Source organism: Mustela nigripes, chromosome 18 (genome assembly GCF_022355385.1).
Source record: "Mustela nigripes isolate SB6536 chromosome 18, MUSNIG.SB6536, whole genome shotgun sequence".
Classification (NCBI taxonomy): Eukaryota; Metazoa; Chordata; class Mammalia; order Carnivora; family Mustelidae; genus Mustela; species Mustela nigripes.
In genome coordinates, this window is record NC_081574.1 from 6,158,249 (window position 1) to 6,179,367 (window position 21,119).

Genomic DNA, 21,119 nt, shown 5'->3' on the forward strand with positions numbered 1-21,119 from the left:
TATCAAAGCCCAAGAAATTGACATTGGTTAAGGTACTTTTTAGTCATACGAAAAATTCAGTCCAAAGAAAATCCCATCTCACTTTTTTTTTTAAGCCTATAACTGCTTTTGATGCACACTTCCTAAATTCCATTTTTATTACTTTAAGAAATATAGTACCCAGAAGTTCAAAGCTAAAAACAACCTGAATGGGGCACCTGGTGGCTCAGTCGGTTAAGTTTCCGCCTTCGGCTCAGGTCATGATTCCAGGGTCCTGGAATCGAGCCCCACATTGGGCTCTCTGCTTGGCAGGGAGATTGCTTCTCTCTCTCCTTTAAAAAAAAAAAAGAAAAAAAAAAAACAACAACCTGAATGGATTATAGGATAATGGAAATGTCACTTAAGCCTATGGCTGTTCTTTATCTTCCTCCTGTCACTTGTGTCTCTTTATGGTTTTGTTGCTTTTATTACTGCCTATACTATGGATAAGGTAAAGAAAGTAAAAAGTTGAAATGTATTTTTCTCAGTTAAGCTTATTAATGATTACATTCAGTTTTATGGGGCAAGAGTTGATTCTATGAAGGGTTGATAGGAATTTTGAGTATCTGTTATTCTCCCTGACTTTATGAATGTGACTGGCTTGGACAATATAATGACACTTGACTTTGGCAGAGCACGCAGCCTGATTGGGTCAGGGCCCGCTTGCAGCGCTGGCCTACAGAGCGGCCTTACTCTTCCTGTATTCCGTTTCTGCAGACACGCTGGGTCTTTACTACTAACGAGTCCTGCTGCTGCAGTCTTGTTGCCAATGGCACGTTTCTACCAGGCTTCCGAGATCCAGATATGAAGGATTTATAAGGCCAGGGCAGGGAGTGACTCAGGACAACCCAGATTTGCTTTATATTGACCCATTGGTTCATTTTATTGGAGTTTTGGTATGTGTTTAAAGAGGATCTCTCTTAAAATTCCTTGTTCAGGCTCTCTGCCAACTTTTTTTGCTGGGTTTCAGTGTGGAAGTAGCCGTATTAAGAGAGCTGCAGACCTAGGCTGACCGTGCGGAGTAAGTACTCTCCACGTTGGAGGTGGCGGCAGTAACACTAGCAATAAAAGGAGAACCACTGCTGTCACTGGTGTGCTTGCTACGTGCGACATTTATACATATTACTTCAGAGTGAGGCCTCCGGGGAAAAACATTTGGAAGAAAGCAGTTTTGTTTTCTTTCTGACTTACGTATTTAGAACTGGAAGATAATACGGGAAGCAAGAGCTCCACAGTCAGCCCACAACCAGCCTGGAAAAGCCTCACTTCTCAGCGAGGAGAGCCATTTCCTCGTCCCTTTATCTGACTCCTCAGGGCTTCAGACTCTGGGACCAGGTCCTATACCAGGTAGCCTTTGGGATTTGAGAAAGCTGCTTTTTTGAATGCCTTTTAAAAAACCCGTAACTTTGGAACAAAACTAGATAGTGATTTTTAACTCACCTTAGAATTGCAGGTTTTAGTCAGAATATGATAGATGTTGCCCAGAAAAATGGGCACATATGAATTTGTGTATAGTTTTAGGTTCCTGAAGCTTACCCATGGTCATAGGTCATTGGCCGGTGGGGTCTGGGTACCCTTTTATCCAGACTTTCTGAGATATATTAAGAACCACAAATGAGTATCTAAAAATGTAAGTAGCAGGAAGCATATTTCAAGGACTGCTGTTCAACCTGGATTTTCTTGTTTGTCCTCTAGTAGGCCTGCCAGAATGTAAGTCTATTCTGGGCCTCATGTTCCAAACCATTGATGTTTTAATTAATATCTCTTCTCTGGCGTTTTCACGTGATCGTCTTTGCTGTCTTTCTCTTCTTGGTCTCTTACTTCTCTGCTGCGAGGGTATAGTGGCTCTTATTCCTTCCTCTTGACCTTTTTAAATCCCTGCTTTTGCCACGGCTACCTTGATCTCATGAAATGAACCCTTTTCTTGGTTCATTAAGGTTACTCGCCTTAACTAACAAAACGAGTGGTGAGTAGATCATCATAAAAAGGTGTGAGCTTTGCCGTCACACCCTGGTTCATGTGCTGTACTGCAGTGGGCTCTGTGACCAGGGGCAAATTACTTAGCTTCTCTTAACATTATTTGTATGCTGTGAGAAGGTCTACTGCTCAGGGTTTTTAGGCAGTTTACATGGGCTAGCTCCTCGTCTCTCAGTGTGCCTGGTTTATGGGAGGCTTTCAGCAGCAGAGGTGGTGGTGGTGACTCCGATGACGGCGGCTGTGTCCCTGCTGGGCAAGTGCTTCCTGCCTGGCATCTCGGTTACATACACAGTACCTTAGGACTTAGGGCCTCTTGTTACATAAGAACGTAGATGAGAAAAGCCTCACTTTTCTTGCTGTCTCTCCCTTGTTCATGGGAACAATGACACTGCTGTGGCTGTGTGAGTAGTTATTGCAAAGGTGCATATTCTCATGTCAGCTGTTGGCAACCTAGCTGTAGTCTCGTGTCTCCTATCAGAAATCTGGGTGAGAATAAACAGGAAAAGTAAAGGTAATTGAGTAGCAAAAATTGATGGCACAAAGTCTGGGTGTTTTAATTACTTAATTTGTTCTTAAGCTGTTCCACTAAAATTTACACAAGCTTAAGGTCATAAGCCCAGGGGACTTAATACCAACATGACATATTGTACACTGAATCTTGAAAGTTTTGGAAGGTGCATTCTAGGCCATGTGTAGCCCTGCTTGTTTCAATATAAAAATGTGTTATTAAAAATTCCTTCAAACTTTAAAAAGATAATTGTTCCAAGAAAAAATACCATATCTTGTTTTTAGACTTGTACCCCAAATATGTTCCAGGATGATTTAGTTCTCACTGTTTATTTACGTTAGGTACGGTTGCTACAAGGTAGATCATTTGGTTTCCAAGATATAATCAGAAAGAGCTGTGCTTATCAGTATTGTGGAAGTGATTTGAATGAGAAGGAAGGGGCTTAGGGAGATGGCCTCCACAGGCAGCACAGACGATAGAGTAGAGTGATGGTTGATTGTTCTGTATATAGGTGTCTCCCGCTGACAGCTTTGAGGGTTCCCCGGTGTAGGAGGATATCTCCGTGACACTCTACTTAAAAGGAGTTGTAATACATTAAAGTGTATAATTATAACTTGAGTCATCAAGAAAGAATTTGTGAATGATAGAGATTAAAAAGAGATTTGCAGTGGCTCAGTGGGTTAAGCCTCTGCTTCGGCTCAGGTCCTGGGATTGAGCCCCACATTGGGCTCGCTACTCAGCAGGGAGCCTGCTTCCCCCCCTTTCCCTCTGCCTGCCTCTCTGCCTACTTGTGATCTCTCTCTCTGTGTCAAATAAATAAATAAATAAATAAATAAATAAATAAATCTTTTTTAAAAAGATTTGCAATAATTGATAAAATGATTTTTCATAAGAATAATTTTTAGTGTTTAACTCTTCTTTAGAATATTCTCTCTAATATGATGTATCGTCTAGAGGATCGCAAACAGCTGTAATCCTGTGGAAAACTGTCCGTTTTTGTTTAAACTATTGTTAACTGCTTAAATTTCCAGGCTTTTATTTGCCACAGATCTTATTTTAACATTTTCCCCTCTAATTCAGTCCTTTTGTTCTGGCTTTTATGGCCCTGGATACATACGTGATGGTAAGACTATATTTTTTTCAGAGATTCTTACTATTATTTTCCCTCTGGTATCCCAAACTCCAGTTCAGTTTTCATTGTTATCAAAGAGATAGTTTGTAGCCATTTGCTTTCAGACCCAAGTCTCTGGTCCTCAAGACTCTTTACTATTTTCCTGCTTCATTTGCTTCATTTCCTCAGACTCTTTGGACCTTCTCTCCTATTTGCCACCTTCTATGCACAGTTGCCTGGTTTCTGGATCTTTGCTTCGGCACGGACTAGTCCTTCTGTTTGGATTTTCTTCTCTGCCTATAAACGTTGTTGTTAACACGCTCATGGCTTCTTATTTTTGCTTTTGCAACCCTTTAGTGATGACATACCCATGTATGACTGTTACTCGCCCCCTGGGTACGTGTGCCATGGGTCTGTAAGGGACGTATCTGCCGAGTGCAGCTGTGAGGCTTTGCTCTGACGTTGTAAGCTAGGATTGTGTCCTGGAATTCACCAGTAAAGATGAAGTGTCCTTGAGTTGTGTGGAACGTATTAGTATATATACAATATATATGACAGTCTCACTTAGCCATTTTTTGCTTATAATTTTGTTATTTTTTTAGACTAAGAATTAGAGACGCTTTATTCTTTGTTCATGCTACTTTTGTTCGTGCTACTTTCATTTGGCAGTTTGTGACTTTTTGCATTTTGCCTCTGAAATCAAAAGCCCTTCGGAAATGCAAAAAGAAGTTTGCCTGGGTGGCTCAGTGGGTTAAAGCCTTTGCCTTCAGCTCAGGTCATAATTTCAGGGTCCTGGGGTGGAGCCCAGCATCGCTGTTGGGCTCTCTGCTCAGCAGGGAGCCTGAGCCTGCTTCCTCCCTCTCTCTGTCTACTTGTGATCTCTGTCAAATAAATAGATAAAATCTTTAAAAAAAAAAAAAAAAAGAAAAGAAAGAAATGCAAAAAGAAAAACCAACAAAAAAATTTTAAAATGAAATTTGTAATTTTTAAATATCTGCAGTTGATATAGTTTTAAAATTCTACTCATATTTCCAAAAGTATATTTCTAGTATAATCTTCTGAAGAGGCCTTTTCTGTTTCTGGGAAAGGAGTGCCAGACTTACGCACTATTCGGGTTGTATCTTTGCAGTGGACTGGATTATTGCGGATATTTTGGCCATCAGGCAGAATGCTCTTGGACATGTCCGCTACGTGCTGAAAGACGGGTTAAAGTGGCTTCCATTGTATGGGTGTTATTTTTCTCAGGTAACTTTTTCCATGCTTTCTTCATTATATATGTAGCTTATAAGAATTTTAGATTTGGAAATTTAATATGCACTTAATATAAATGTGTAGGTTGTTTTGTTTATTTTTATGGGTTTAATTACTTATTCCAAACAGAAGTAATTTTACTGGGACATTTTTAATGGTGTGCATTTTTGTGCATGTCTGATCACCCAGGTAGTTAAATAGGAAAAATACAAGCATACAAAAATCAGACAACTAGGAAAATTTAAAGGCATACAATCTGATAGATGATTCCCTTAAGAAATTAATAGTAAAACTGAATTATGATATGTAGGATATTAAAAAATAGTGTGCTGTAATACAGCGTGTTGAGCATGAGTATCAGGTGCATAATAAACATTTAGTGAATGATATTTTCCAAAATACCCTCAATTTGCTTCTGCAGCATACATGTGGTCAGGCCACTGACCTGCTCCAAGTGTGTGTTTCTCCGCCGTATCACGTGCCCGTTCCCGTGTGCGGCAGTCACGCTCCACCGTGCCCTGCCTCGCTACAGCCCGCCTTTCTTTTTCCAGCCTGAACCGGTTTCTCCCTCCCTGTCCTCCTTCAGGCTGTTGCTTAGTTCAAGGCAGTAGGCCTTCCTGTCTCCAAGGCTCAGTTTAATTGCGATTAGGAGCCCTTCCTGAGCCTGGCGGTTCCCTCCACCCTGCTTTTGTCTTGGGCTCTCTTTATTATTACACTTACCAGATTCTCTTGGTATCGCACTTGTATACATATTTCACTTCCCCACTAGTTTTTAAGTTCTGTAAGGAAAGACATCTGGCCTTCACTTCCGTGGCTTCCATATACCTGGCAGGAACCCAGGTGCTTTTGAATTAAAATAGGCTTTAAGAAGCAAATTCAATGATGGCGAGAACTAACTAGTATGTAAAGAGTAGGCATCACGTCCGCTACAGCTTGGGGAAATTTTACGTTGTGGTATACGCATGCTGTGGTTTTTGATTCTAAAGGTTGCGTAAAGAATGAATCTATTCTTACTTGGGCTAGCAGTGGCATGCCTTCTGTAGAGCACTTGGAGTTTTTCCTCTGCAGTCAGACACGCCAGTTTCGATCTGGAAGGAACCACCACCAAGACGGAGGGCTCCCTTGCTTCCTCTCCTCTTTAGGGTCTCTGTACAGTGCCCTCCTTGTCCCTATCTGTGCATTTCCTTTTATTCATATTCTTGGTTAAGACGAAATCAAATTCAGCCAGTTGGTTTATTTTACAGATGAGTTCAAATTAGCATAGACAATTAGCATGGGAACTTGATGCAAAGTTTTGGTGACATACACGTAGGAAGTTTCATGAAGGATCTCTTAATTGGTAGGACCGTGCCTGTGTTAGTTGGCTAGGACTGCCCTAACCAAATACCACAGATTGGATCTTAGATAACAGATACTTGTTTCCCCACAGCTCTGGAGGCTGGAAGCACCAGATCAATGTGTTACTGGCATTGGTTTTTGCCGAGGCCTCTCTTCTTGGCCCACAGTCAGCTGCTTTCTGCCTGTGTCTCTCCTCTGTGCATATGCCTGTTGATGCCTAACCTCCTCGTCCTCTGGATTCAAGCCCACCCTTAAAGACTTTGTTTAACCTGATTACCTTCTTTTTTTTTTTTTTTTTTTTTTAACCTGATTACCTTCTTAAATACCCTGTCTCTGAATACCGTCACACTGGGGGGATTAGGGCCTCAAGATATAAATTTTGGGGGAACACAGTTGAGTTCATAACCGTGCTACATAAGCACCTGTAGCTGGGACAGTTTTAAAAATCCCTAAAGACCGTGAGTATTGACATTCTAAGGACACTTTTAGTGATTATGTCACTGGAAAAATTGAGAGCTAAGAACTATGTTACTGATCAAGCTTTTTATTTTAAAAAATGAAAGCGTTTTTAACTGTCCACAAAACAGAATGTTCATGTGTTTTTCGAGTGTCATGTAGCATGTGGTTTTTATGTCCGTTATGTTGACACCTAGGACAGCTTTCAGTTAAACGTTTGTGAGATGCTCATATTTGAATATATTAAATACAGTTTAATTCCTAAAATGTAATTTTATTCTTTTGGGGAGTAAAGTTACCTTTTTGATGACCAGCCATTGGATGTTTTAATAGTAAATTCTTTCCTCCACCTTTTTTTTTTTTATTTCTTTAAATGCGGCAGCACGGAGGGATCTATGTAAAGCGAAGTGCCAAATTTAACGAAAAGGACATGAGAAACAAGCTGCAGAGGTACATGAACGCGGGAACTCCAGTAAGATCATGCTCCTTCTTACTGTTTTCCTTATCAATTCCCAGTTTTTCGTTTAAGAACTAAATTAGAACTTAAGAATTGTTTTGGAAATGTGTTGTCCTGTGGGTGGTAAATGATTGGGAGCTTTGCTGAGGCAGTGCACGCCGTCTCCGTGTAGGTGAGCGGCTGCTTTCGGCCCCGGAGGAGGCTGCTGAGGGTTCTGTCCTTCGCTGGGGACCGGCGAGAACGGTGGGTGTCTGCGGCCTGAGGCTGGACGTCCAGACCACACCCGCGACCCTGCACTTCCGCTGCTCACCGCTGCTCTCCGGCATCACATGTAGTTTGAGAAGGAACAACTTTTCTGTGTGTCAGTGTAAATTTGGACTGCTTGTGTATATTCAGTTATTTTAAAAAAGGTATGAATATCTACAAATGAAGAATCATTCAGTGTAAATATTGGTTATAAAAACTTGCTCCCTGGAAAAGGCATCTTGGTATTCTCTTCGAAGAATGCTAACTGCTGCCCAGTGGCTTTGCCCCCTGGCCCCACTGAGGGCAGAGCACCTGCTTGCAGCCACTTTGGTCACCCGCGCTCAGGGCCTTGGTCACCCGCGCTCAGGGCCTTGGTCAGCAGCGCTCAGGGCCTTGGCTTGCGGCTACTGTTTTGTTATCACCCCCCCCGCCCCCCCCCGCCCCCCTGTCCTCTCTCAGCTCCTCCCCCCTTTTGTCTTCTCTCGAGCGGTCCTTCTCTTCTCCTCTCCTTGCTGGCGCCCAGAGGTAGCACAGAGCTCATATTTAAAGACGAGTCTACTACAGTCGGCTGATGAGGTGCCCTAATGGCCAAGAGTTTTGCTGAGGAACCTCGTCTGGCTGTGTCAACCTTATGACGTTGCATCATTTGGGGAAGAGCTGGTGTAGAATGTGGTGAGATAAACACTGCCCCTTGAGCCAGTTACTACTTACCCTTGAGAACGCAGTGTAGCCTTTTGAAAGATATGTTTACTCTGAACAATTTGGTATATTTGGGCAGAATGGGGGCTGTTGTTTATAGATCACCACAAGACAAAATAGATTGGCAATATGTATATTTACTGTCTTTTCAAAAAATAATTTTAAATTTCAGCAGTGACTTACACATTACAGAGTCCGTCCCTCTGCTGCCTTCTGGCTGTGTGCCATCTCGGGCAGGGGAGCTGCCAGCTGGTTTCTTGGCTATTCTATAGACATTCGTCTGTGCCAGACAGATGGGGACAGTCCCCTCTTTACAGTCCCCTCTTTTCAGCGTTCTATATGCAGTTTCCCCAGCTTCTCTGTTAGGTGTTTTTCTCTCTGGCTCCCCCACCCCACTGCCTCCTCTGTGTTATGTGTTTTTTCTCTCTGGCTACCTTCACAAGTTTCTCTTTGGTTTTGGTTTGCAACACTTTAAGTACTGTACATCTTAGTGCGCTCTTTTTCTTTTTCCCTCCCTATTTGTTCTTCTCGGTCTTCTCTGAACTTGGACTTTTGGCTTCGTGTCTGTCATTAATTTTGGAACATCCGTGGCTCTTATTTCTGTAAATGTTATTCCTGTCCTGTTCTCTCTTTCTTCTCCAATTACCCATCTTTGGGGCTGTTTGTTCCCCAGTCTTTGGAAGCTTTTTTCTATGTTGGTTTTTTTTTTTTTTTTTCCACTTTCTTTCACCGTTGTGTTAGTGTTGATAATACCCACTGACCTATTTTCCTGTTCACTGATGGTTCTCTTGGCTTTGCCTAGCCTGCTGGTGGCGCCAGTTGGAAGTGTTGTTCATCTCTGTTCCTGTTTTTCATTCCTGGAATTTCTTTGGATGCTGTCTCATGGTTTGCACATCTGTGCTAACGGCAGCCGTCTGATGATGAGGATTGACCTCCTTTTCTGCTATAACCTTTATTATGTTGCTGGCATGTACTTGAAATTCCCCATGTGATAATTACAACATCCCTGCTATATCTGATCCTCAAATTTTTCATTGCTCTGTCTCTTTGGACTTATCTCACTTTTTTAATAACTCTTGGGATTTTGTTGAACGTTGGGCCTCTTGAGTAGAATAGTCGAGACTGAAGTAGTCTTGATATCTGAGAATGGCTACACTGGTCCCTTTTCGATGCTTCCAGAGGGCTTGAACCAGTTTAGTCAGGAGTTATATTGACTTTGGGTTTTACTGTTGAAATAATTTTTCTCAGAGACTTCAAATTATTGTAGCGTTCTTTACTATGTGTATAGGGCCGGAGATGTTTTGCTGGAGAGTTTTTCTCAATTCCTGTTCCACACTCAGTTTTTGGCACTACACTTAGAGTCTCCTTTTTGCACCTCCCCCAACAATGTCCTCTGGATTCTCGCTAGTAGGGTGGAGAGGAGGTTTGGGAGGTGGAGGGGGGAGGGGTGGCTTCTTGTCTGTCTCAGGGAGGTCGTGGGTACAAGCCTTCTCTGATCCTGCATCTGTGCCCAGGATGTGCTCCTGCCCCATTCTCGGCAGAGAGTTTTAACCTGCTGTACACATCTCCCAGCCGCATTGGATTTTCATCACTTGAGAGTTTAAGAATGTTCTGCAGGAAAGGTAGAGAAGAAGGCTCTCAGCCAGGCTTCGTGCCTTCCCAGCACTGGCTCTCTCCTCCCGGAAGCCTTCTATCACCATCACCGCTGTCATCGTCATCACCAGAATGAGTGTGCAGGACATTGCCTTGGCCCGGCCTTTTTTTTCTTTTTCTTTTTTTTTTTTTTTGTTTGTGCGGTTTGTGTGTATATGTGGGGTGTGTGTGTGTGTAAAGTGTGGTTGTAGAGTAAATCTTCTGAGTTGTGGTGAATTATCTTGTGTCTGTAGCCCCCAGGGCTTCTTCTTTTGAACTAGCCCTACTTAGCCTTTGCAGCTTAAAATTTTAACTAAATCTTGTTTTTGCCAACGGTTGGCATTTGCCCCAGGTAAATAAATGCGTGCATCTCCTCTCTCTGAATTGCCTTTCTTCTTTTAGATGTCCAGGTGAGCTGTTGCCTTGCAACTTCAACTCTGATGGGTTCAGCTTGTTGTTTTCTGTCCTGTTTGTTTGTTTGTTTGTTTTTACATTGGAGAGATACTCTTGTAATATCTTTGTCCTAAATGGAAGCCTCGTCCTGTTCTTTTGTTAATGTGTTGTAAAAGTTGGAATGATTTTAGATCTACAAAAACGTGGCATGGATAGTACAGAGTTTCCCATTTATTCTTCACCTAGTCTTAATGTTAACATTTAATGTTAACATCTTTCCGAACCATGGTACGTTTGTCAAAACTTAGAAAGAAACATTGAAGTCGTACTACTAATTGAGCTACAGACTATTCAAATTTCTCTAGTTTTTCTAATGTCCTTTTTTATTTGTTTGTTTCAAGATGCAATCCACTATACCATAAATCCTTTTAATGCCTGTTTTTAAACTTTATTTTGTATTTTTCATGGTATGCCATACTGTATGGCTATTATCAAATCTGTTATTTTTGCTTTATTTATTTATTTGACAGAGAGAGAGAGAGACAGGGAATATAAGCAGGGGGAGCGGGAGAGGGAGAAGCAGGCTTCCTGCTGAGCAGGGTGCCCAGTGCTGGACTCAAGTCCAGGACCTTGGGACCATGACCTGAGCTGAAGGCAGATGCCTAACAACTGAGCCACCCAGGCGCCCGTGTTATTTTTGATTTAATCTTCAAACTTTGTTTCTTTAAATTTTGAAGGCATCACTTAAAAGTTGTATTGAGTAAATATGTATTTAGTAATCTCAGTATGTGAATCCCTGTCATTTTCTACCAGTTCTTGCTCATGGTACTTTCTTTCCTTATGTGCTTGGTTAACTTTATCTGCTCCCGATTCTATTTGGAAAATTATCTGTAGAAATAAACTCCAAAGAGTAAAAAGTGCCTTCCTCCAGAGAATCTTTGCATTTGTTTTAGTTGGGCCCCTTAAGGCTTCTTCACTGTGAGCGCACCCAGACCAAATTCTGAACTTGAGGTTAACTGGACTAAAGTTGCAAATCCATGTGAGACTGATTGACTTCTGGTTTACTTTTGCCCTAAGAATATGGTCTTCGGTGTTCCTTTACTTCGCTTCACTCTTTTTTTTTTTTTTGAGAGAGAGAGCGAGCAGAAGCAGGGGGAGTGGCAGACAGGAGGAGAAGCAGGCTCCTTGCTAAGCAAGGAGCACAATGTGGGACTCTCCATCCCACAACCCTGGGATCATGACCTGAGCTGAAGGCAGACACTTAACCGACTGAGCCACCCAGGTGTCCGAACTTCTTTTCACTCTTATTAGAAGGTCTGCGGGCTTTATTTTGATTTTTTCAGCTCTTTGATACTCTTTAAATGATGTTATATCCAGCTTTTAAAATTTTCATTAGGAAGGCTTGTTCAAATAACCTAGTCTTTTACTTTGGGCTACCAGAGAACTTTCTGTTTTTCCAGGGCAGAAGTCTAGCTTTTCAATGTTCGTGCAACAGTGCTGAGTTACAGACTGGCACTGCCATGAGTGCTTGTCGCTTTGAGGCCAGACCAGATTTGGGGTCGTATCTCAGGTCTGCCATGTAAACTTTGTTACCTTGCACAAGTCACTTAACTTCGTAAGCTTGTTTTCTTTATATGTTACAGCTGTTAATAATTCATTGGGCAGCTAGGATTAAATAACATGATTGAAAGTTACGCATATTGTAGCAGTTTCCAGCTGCTGCTGTAACAGTTTACCACCAACTCACTGACACAAAAGCACAGGTGGCAGAAGCAAAAATAAGTAAGTAGGACCGCGCCAAACTAAAATGTTTCTGCACAGCAAAGGAAATAATAACAAAATGAAAAACAACCTGCAGAAAGGAAGAAAACATTTGCAAGTGACATACCTGATGTTAATTTTTAAGATTAGCATGCAGCCCAGCAGCAAAAAAAGAAAGGACTTGAGTAGACATTTCTCCAAAGAAGACATACAAATAAATGGCCGACAGTTGTATGAAAAGGTGCTCAACCTCAGTCATCGTCAGGCAAATGCCAGACACACCTGTTACAGTGACTGTTCTCAAATAGTTCTCAAAAGTTAAGGGTTGGTTGAGGACTTAGAGAACCCTTAGACATTGTTGGCAGGACTATAAATTGGTACACCCACTACAAAAAATGGAGCGGAGTTTTCCCAGAAGATTAAAAGTAGAAATATCACATCCGGCAATTGTGCTCCGGGTATATATTCAAAGGAAATGGGATTCTGTCCTGCGCTGTAGTCACTGCAGCACTGTGCACAACAGCCGGCTGTGGACATAACCTAAATGTGCATCAACAAATGAGTGAATAAAAAAAATGTAGCATGTATACACAACAGAATATTTTTCCGTGTTAAAAAAGAAGGAAGTTCTGTCATTTATGACAGTGTGGGTGAACCTCGAGGGCATTACAGTAACTGAAATAAATCCTAGCACGACAAGTACTGCATAGTCTCACTTACATATGGAATTTTAAAAAGTTGAATTCATAGACCTGGGGAGTAGAGCAGTGGTTTACCAGGGCCTTAGGGACTGGGGGGAATGGGGATATGTAGGTCAAAGGGTTCCACCTTTCCGTTATAGGAGGAGTAAGTTCGAGGACATACGGTAGGCGTGGTGCCTGTAGGTAATAATGCTATATTGTATACTTGGAATTTGTTAAAAAGAGTAGATTCTAAGTGTTCTTAACACACACAAAGAAATAGGGTAACTGTGCAAAGTGATGGATAGGTTAATTACTTTGTGGTAATCGTTTCACAATGTCTGTGTATATTAAGACATTACATTATATACCTCAAATGTGTATAATTTTTATTGTCAATCATACCCTTAAACACCTAGGAAAAATAACAACATATATTTATTATTTTAACCATTCTGGAGATAAGCAGTGCAAAATGGATCCCACCGACTAGAATTGTGGTGTCATTGGGGTGGAGGTCCCTTCTGGAAACTCTAAGGGAGAATCCATTTTCTTGCCTCTTTTAGATTCTAGAGGTTGCCTGCATTCCCTAGGTCATGGCTTCTTTCTATCTTCAAAGCCAGCGATGGCTGTTCTGGTCTTTTTTGCAGCCGTCATTCTGGTTCTGACTCTTCTGCCTCTCCCTTTCATCTTTAGAACCCTTGCGATAACATTGGCCCCACCTAGACATTCTAGGCTGACCTCATTATCCCTCAGTCCAGTGCTAGCAGTCTTCAACCCCCTTGCCATGTTCTGTAACGTTTTCACAGATTCTAAAGATCCAAATGTGGACATTTGGGGGAGGGGACATTATTCTGCCTGCTACGTTCATGTATGCATTTGTGTGACTTTGTACTTGTTTTCTGATCATATGTGTAGCACTTCCATACTTAAATAATAATCTCTTCGAGGAAGGAGATTGTTACTTTGTATCCCATCACTTCTTTTGCATTTTTCCCTCTGTAAATGTATAATGAGTTGAATGTTTCTGATTGTAATTGTAAACTCTTTAACAGTTGTGATTTACTAGACTGGATTAATTTGGGGGGAAGAAAGCAGAGATGAACTATCTTATTTATATTCTGTACGTCTAAATATGAAATGGATTTTTATTTAAAGCCAAAGCAGTAATTAAGAGATGTCTAGCTAATCAAAGTATATTAAGTTCTGAGATATCATTTCCATATCAATGTGCCTGCTTTGAAACTCTTTAGTGAACTAGACAGAATTTTTAAAAACCGGAGGGGAAGGAAACAATGTAACGAGACTGCCACACAGTGCTTGACATTTTCACATACTTCCTTTCCTGCTCACAGCTATCTTCAGTCTTCCTTTGGCAACGAAACTGAGGCTCAATTAAAAGTAAATTAACTTATCCAAAGCACGGAGGAAAGGCTGTTTTTAACAGAAAGTCGTCAGTTCCATAACTGGTTGCAATATGAGTATATTTCAAATTCTTAAATAGCTCTTTTCTTTCTGAATGAAATTTTAGTATGAAATAGCTTGCTGATTTCCACTAGAGGCGGAAGTATCTACACTTAGAATGGTGCCCCACATCTTAACTAGAGATCTTAGATGCAAAGTCAGCCCTCATTAAAGAAAAGAGAATCTCTGGTTCCTTCCAAATGAAAATTTAGCAGAATAAAAGATTCTGTGAGCAGTGGCAATAACCTTGTACATCCTTCGGCTTGTCGTGACTGTGTGCCAGTTCTTTCCTGTCTTCCTTGGGGCCTCCCTGTCCTCGAGCAGGGGTTTTCCTGGATTGAGAAGTCAGTCCGGAGATGTCACACCACCCCGGAGTTCTTTTCTTGCCCCGATTCCTCGTGTTGCGTCCTTCCCCTCCTCTGTTGCCACCTTCTGCATCTCCATGGGAACTGCGGAAGAGTTCGGTCTTTCTGGTCGGCGTGTGAAAGCGGCGGTGAGGAAGTTATCAGGTGCGAACAGCTGAAGGAGGAGAAAAGTTTTACTCTAGAATCGTGACTCTGCGTGTGTGCTCTGTGGCATGCTCAGCTCTCCTTAGGCTGAGGAGTCCTGCTTCGGCCGTGTGGCCCTCAGAGGCCATTTTTGGGAACACAGCGTGCGGAGCTGATTCCGGGGAAGGCTCGAGGCCGCTGCGCAGCTCCTGTCGCTCCCCTTTGTCCTGATGCTTCGTCTCACATTGGGAAAGCACATCTGTCCTCATTTTAACAACAGCAAGTTGCAGTATAGTTTGTGCCAAGCGCACGCTAATTAGACTACGTAAATCATCACCTGCTGTCATTACCGTAGCTCTTGGAGGTGAGGTACGGGCATCCCTTCCTCCTGCAGACAAGAAGCCTCAGGCACAGAGAGGATAAGGAATTTATCCCGGCTCTCGGGGCCTGAAAGTGGAGTCTGGAGGTTGAAGCCAAGTAGTCAGACTCTTCTGTCTTCTTTCTCTAGTTGCAGTCTTTGTGTGTTTGATTCCCTGCAGAAGGTCATCTGCTTTGTGCAGTGGCGGCCAGTTTGCGGCTGTTAAAATGTGACCCTCAGAATGTTCCTGTACGAGTCTTAAAAATTTTTTTTTCTTTTTTTGACAGAGAGAGAGATCACAAGTAAGCAGAGAGGCAGGCAGAGAGAAAGGGGGAAGCAGGCTCCATGCTGAGCAGAGAGCCAGACTTGGGATTTGATCCCAGGACCCTGAGATCCCGATCTAAGCCAAAGGCAGAGACTTAACCCACTGAGCCACCCAGGTGCCCCTGTACAGGTCTTTCTTTGCATCAGTGACATGCCTTTTCATATGATAACAGAGTCTTAACAAAAGTTTAAAAAATTTTGCTGAAGTCTGATTTATTGTTCTTTCCTAAAATTTCTGCTTTTTCTGTCCTACTGTAAAAGGGTTTGCCAAACTCAGTGATACTAAGATTTTCTTCTTTGTTTTTCTTTTGGAAGTTTTAGTTTTAGTTTGCATTTAGGTCTGTGGCCCATTTCAAGTTAACTTTTGTATATGGTGTAAGGTGAGGATTTGTGTGTCCGAATACGGACGTCCATCTCCACGTACTGAGAAGGTCATTCTTTTCCCCGTTGTTTGAAATCAAGTGACTGCAGACACATGTGTCTGTTTCTGAGCCATCTATTCTGTTGCGCGGATCCATCTGGATCTCCCCCTGCCTCTACCACACTATCATGATTATTCTTGCTTGATTATGATAAGTTCTGAAATCTGGTGTGGTTAAATCTACTATATTTATTCTTTTCAAAGCTGCGTGGCTGTTTTAGGTCCTTGGCATTTCCTGTATAAATTCTAAAATCAGCTTGTCAGTTTCTGCATAAAAGCTTGCTGGGATTTTTTAATTTGAATTGCATTGAATCTATAGATCATTCTGGGAAGAATTGCTATCATAACAATATTGGATCTTTGGATCCAAAAATACAGTGTTTATTTAGGTCCTCTTTAATGCAGTGGTTATTTAGGTCCTCTTTAATGTCTCTCCGCAGTGTTTTGTGGCTTTTAACTCTACAGATTTACTCATCTTTTGCCAAAGGTATCCACATTTGCTGAAATAAATTCTTAATTTCATGTCTTTTGATGCTGTTGTAGATGACATTGTTTTTTATTTTAGTTTATGATTGTTAGTATCTAAACATTCAGTTTATTGACTTTTTTGTTCTGTAACCTTGCTAGACCTATTATTTAGCAACATTAAAAATAGTAATATTTCTTAGACTTCTTACATGAACAGTCATGCCATTTGTGTATAAATACAGTTTTACTTCTTTCTTTTAATCTGGATGCCTTTTGTTTCTTTGTCCTGCCTTGCGCCCTGGCTAGAACCTCTAGTCCAGCCTTAACTAGCACTGGGGAGAGTAGGCGTCCTTGCCTTGCTCCCCATGTGTTGGTGAAAGCACTCATTCTGTTCCCATTCTTTAGGTCTCAGACCCATCATTCACTCCAGTTAACCTCTTGTAATTCTCCTTCATAACATCTTGCTCTTTTTCTTCACAGTCACAGAAGTGTAATTATAAAATTTGCTTAATGTACTTTTTTCTCACTTGTCTCCAAAGACTGTATCTGTATCATTATCCTCCCTAGGACCTGGCACGCAGTAGGTGTATAAGAAATACTTTTTGAATGAGCCCTGAAAAAACTGTTCATTCTTGCTTTCCTGTTGACCATCAGTGTTCTTTTTAATGAAATGTATAAGAAATGGGAAAATAATACCACATGAATTATTAATAACCATTCAAATCTTCTTTTTTTTTTAACCATTCAAATCTTGAATCACTTTATTTTTGAATGCTTGAACCAAAAGCTAAAAATCATCAGTAATTGCTTTCATGGCTTTGATTACAAAGTTCACTTATTTAAAGATTTTATTTTTTAAATTATTATTATTTTTTTAAGTAACCTCTGCATTCAGTGTGGGGCTGGAACCTATGACCTCACAGTGGGGATTCCTATGCTCTGCCGAGTGAGCCAGCTAGTTGCCCCATAAGCTGATTTAAAATCTGTTCGCATGATAATGAATTTGTGGGTTTGGGAACTAATTTTAATTTTACTCATTTTTCTACATTTTTGTGGCAGCTATGGTTAACCTTTCTTATCAAAGATCAGGATACATAGAAATCTGTTAACTTCTAAGTTAGGCAATGATAGTGGGTTCTAAAGACAATTTATATGGATGAATAAAAAATGTATGTATTTTCAGGGAAGTTGAAAATGCAGAATTATAGAGCTGCCATTAATACAAGTTTTTCAGGTGAAAGTTTGGAAGAGATTAATCATGTTAATCTAATGAAAAAATGTGAACTCTCTCATAAATTTATTATGTAGGAGTTTGATAATCCTAGACCATTTAGATAAGGGAACGAGTCTGTACCAGGTATATAGATAGACAGCATCACCTGGAATCAGATGAGGTTGGATAAAAGGAACATAATTTTCTTTCCTGCTATCCTCCTATCCCTGTGTTTCCTGTATTCTGTTTGTATTTGAAAAGATTTGCTACAAATGCCTCAGTTGTGTGTTCTGGCTATCAAGTAGCAATGTCGGTGTACTTTGGGTAACTCACTTCTAACGTTAGGAGTTTCTCATTGTATAGTTTCACTGTTTCTATCTTTATTTTCCCAAGCAGATAAAAGTAAAAACGTAATTGATTACTTAGTAAACATCCAGCTTTCTCCTTTATAAGTGCTTTATTTCAATTTATGAAGCTGCTTAAAAATTGAATTATTTAAAATGCATTAAGGAAGCTGTGTAAAATAATAGTGGGAATCTTTTGAAATGTGAATACTTACTACATTTAATATTGTGGAAATTTAGATATTGCTTTGGATGGGATAAGCTTTTATTATTAATAGTTAGGGACACTAATGTCTAAAATTTGCATCATTTAAAAATGTCATTTTTCAGAATCTTAGGGGGAAAAAGCTCTTTAATTAATTGAGGCTTTAAATGAGTCAGAATTTCATGGGCAAATTTTTAATTAATGAATATTGGTGTGTAATTAGAAACATTGTTAGAGTCTTAATGATTGACCTACCAGTGAATGTTATGACTGCGTTTTAAATATAATTCATGCTAAGATTTAATTGCATTTTTGCATTTTGTTTGCTCTGCTTGAAATGAAGGTCACATGTAAAACGAATATACTTTTTTCCTACCATAGAATGTACTCTCTCAGCATTAATAGGGTTGGCACTGGTAGGTTCACAAGAACAACAAAAAAAGCTCACACAAAACAAACCAAATTTCTTTATGTTTCACAGATGTATCTAGTGATTTTTCCAGAAGGAACAAGGTATAATCCAGAACTAACAAAAGTCATTTCAGCTAGTCAAACATTTGCTGCTCAAGAAGGTAAGTAAAAACTTGACTGTACTTGAAAAATAATTTTTAAAAATAAATATCTTTTTCATTTTTGTTCCTGGAGAGGATATTTATGTCTTAAAGCAATGGAAATGAGTTAATGTGTTTATTTCTTTAGAGAATATATGTGTCATCTCTTTGGAAATGAAGTTTCTTCGTTAAATCTTATGCATGTTATTTATATATATATATATATGTGTGTATATATATATATACACATATATATATATATATATATATATGAGATTAAATTCGAGGCCTTGCTAAAATACATATTCCAGTGCCATGGATTTAGTGAAAATCTGGCTGGGTACCAGATTATGGAGCTTTTTCTCCATTGTGGGTTGTATGATGGAAAGAGTCTCTGTTCTGTGGGCTGACAGACCTGGGCTAGAGTCCCAACTCTGACGTCCGTCAGGTATGTGGGTGCGAGTTGCCTCATGGACTCAGCTTGTCTCCTCATCTCTTGGGACATAGTACCTCAGAGGTATACTTATGATTGCCTATGTATACGAATTACATTAGAAGTATGTCAAGTTCCTACTGGAGAATGTGATGCAAGTTTGGTTTACAGTACTTGGAAGTTACAAATGTCCCCAATAACAGGAATGTTCTTAGTATCTGTGTTTTAGAAAGTTGGAAAACTAATATACCTATAACCTGTTCAGTTTCGCCAGTTTGGGATATAAACAGAAAACAGTGGCTGAGCTGTCTTCTCCCTGTTGCCCTTAATGATGGGCTGTGAATTAGTGTACGATCTCCGTACATTGATCCCTAAGCACTTCCTGAGCCCATGCCTTGAGCTGTGTATGGGGCTGTCTAGGAGAACTTGTTGCAGCAAGAGCAGTGTCTCAATCTGCTCTGACCAACATGGCAGCTCCTACCCACATGTGGTAGTGCATCAGGGGAAATGAATTTTTATTTTTGTTAATTTTAACTAATTCATTGGGATCTGATACAAAATTCTTGATAATTCCATTATTGGAATTCTTTCCCTAGACTTCTGTAGGGCTTGTCTCCATTTCCTCCTCCCTCTCTGGTGATTCCCGGCAGTCTCCTTTCTAGTCTCCTCGTCTGCTTCATTCTCTCCTGTTTCAGATGTTGTTCTATTGTCTGACTTTGCTCCTTCATTCATTTCATTTTCATATTTTTTCTTATGGCCTTCATCCAGATCCATAGCTTTGACCACCGTTTATTTGATTGCTGATGGCTCAAAAAAGCTTTCTTCCACCCGCATCTGTTTGACTCTAGACCTGTAGGTGTAGCTGCCCAGAAGAGAGCTTCACTTGATTGGCCCAAAGGCCAGTGATGCTCGACATCACTCACCATTAAGGATAAACAAATCAAAACTACAATGAGATATTACCTCACACCTGTCAGAGTGACTAAAATCAAAACACAAGAAACAACAGGTGTTGGTGAGGATGTAGAGAAAGAGGAATCCGCATGCTCTGTTTGTGGGAATGCAGAGTAGTGCAGCCACTCTGGAAAACAGTATGGAGTTTCCTCAGAAAGTTAAAAATAGAGTTACCCCGCCATCCAGCAGTTGCACTACTGGGTATTTACCCAACGAGTACAAAAATGCTAATTCAAAGGGACAAATACACCCCAGTGTTTACAGCAGCATTGTCAACAATAGCCAAATTGTGGAAAGAACCAAATGTCCATCAACTGATGAATAGATAAAGATGTGGTCTCTATATACAATGGAATATTACTCAGCCGTAAAAGGAATGACATTTGCTATTTGTAAGATGTGGGTGGATCTTGAGAGTTATAATGCTAGGTGAAGTAAGTCAGAGAAAGACTTTGCATAATCTTATTTATTTCCTGAGGACCTCATCTCCAAATGCAGTCACTTAGGGGTTAGGGTTTCAAAATGAATTTGGGGGGTTGGAGGATGGAGGGGACACATGAGTCCATAACAGGGTCTTCTATTATCTTCCTATATGTTACTGTATTTAATACTAATATTTCTTAATTCATTACTTTTTAAAATAATTTAAGATGAATATTTACCTTGTATTATCCAATCTCACTAAGATGTCTGTTTAAGATAGTTCCTAAAAGATACTTAAATTTAAAAATCCACAGTAATTTTGTAATGCTAGATCAAGTATTTTTAAGTAATTCTTAAAATGGCATAATCATGATATATACCCTAGCTTTTTAATCGGATAATAACCCACTCACCTATAATTAATCATTATTAATCTGTTCTTTTTTTCTGAGTTGTAGATCTTTTTAAAGTTACCAGAAGGGGGGAAATGAATAATTTGTCTTATAGATATAATTTTTAATTACTGATTGTTCTTTCTTTAAATTCTACAATTGGAGAAACTATTGCTCTCTATCAAAACTGTATTTTCTCATGACTATAAGGTAACTATTTTCCACCATACACAAAAGAAATTGATTTGTGAACCATATATCTAGAAAAAGTGTTTCCTGTTTTCTTTCCTCTTAGGTCACAACTATAATCAAGATTACTTCAAAATAAAAATGAAAGAACTTGTTTCTCCATCTGTTAAACTAATTTTTCTTCAAGAAAGTTGAAACTTAGTAGCACCTTTTAGTCCGTGATAGTCACATTATTAATATTGCTCCTAAAATACCTTCCTTTGAATCTAACTTTAAAAAATAAATAGAAAAACCCAAACCAGCCTGTTTAATTTAGATTTTTAACATGTGATATGTGTTAATGTGTTTAAATAATTACACCTTCT

At 40.0% G+C, this 21,119-nt stretch overlaps 1 protein-coding gene across 1 annotated transcript in view; it reads left to right on the forward strand.

Annotated features, from left to right (window-relative positions):
- The window catches only part of AGPAT5 (1-acylglycerol-3-phosphate O-acyltransferase 5), a 53,721-nt gene that overhangs the window by 14,677 nt on the left and 17,925 nt on the right, over positions 1-21,119 (forward strand). The window contains exons 3-5 of the mRNA XM_059384136.1: positions 4,744-4,859; positions 7,042-7,131; positions 18,294-18,384. Of these exons, the coding sequence (XP_059240119.1) occupies positions 4,744-4,859; positions 7,042-7,131; positions 18,294-18,384 (297 nt within the window). The remainder of the gene's footprint in view (positions 1-4,743; positions 4,860-7,041; positions 7,132-18,293; positions 18,385-21,119) is intronic.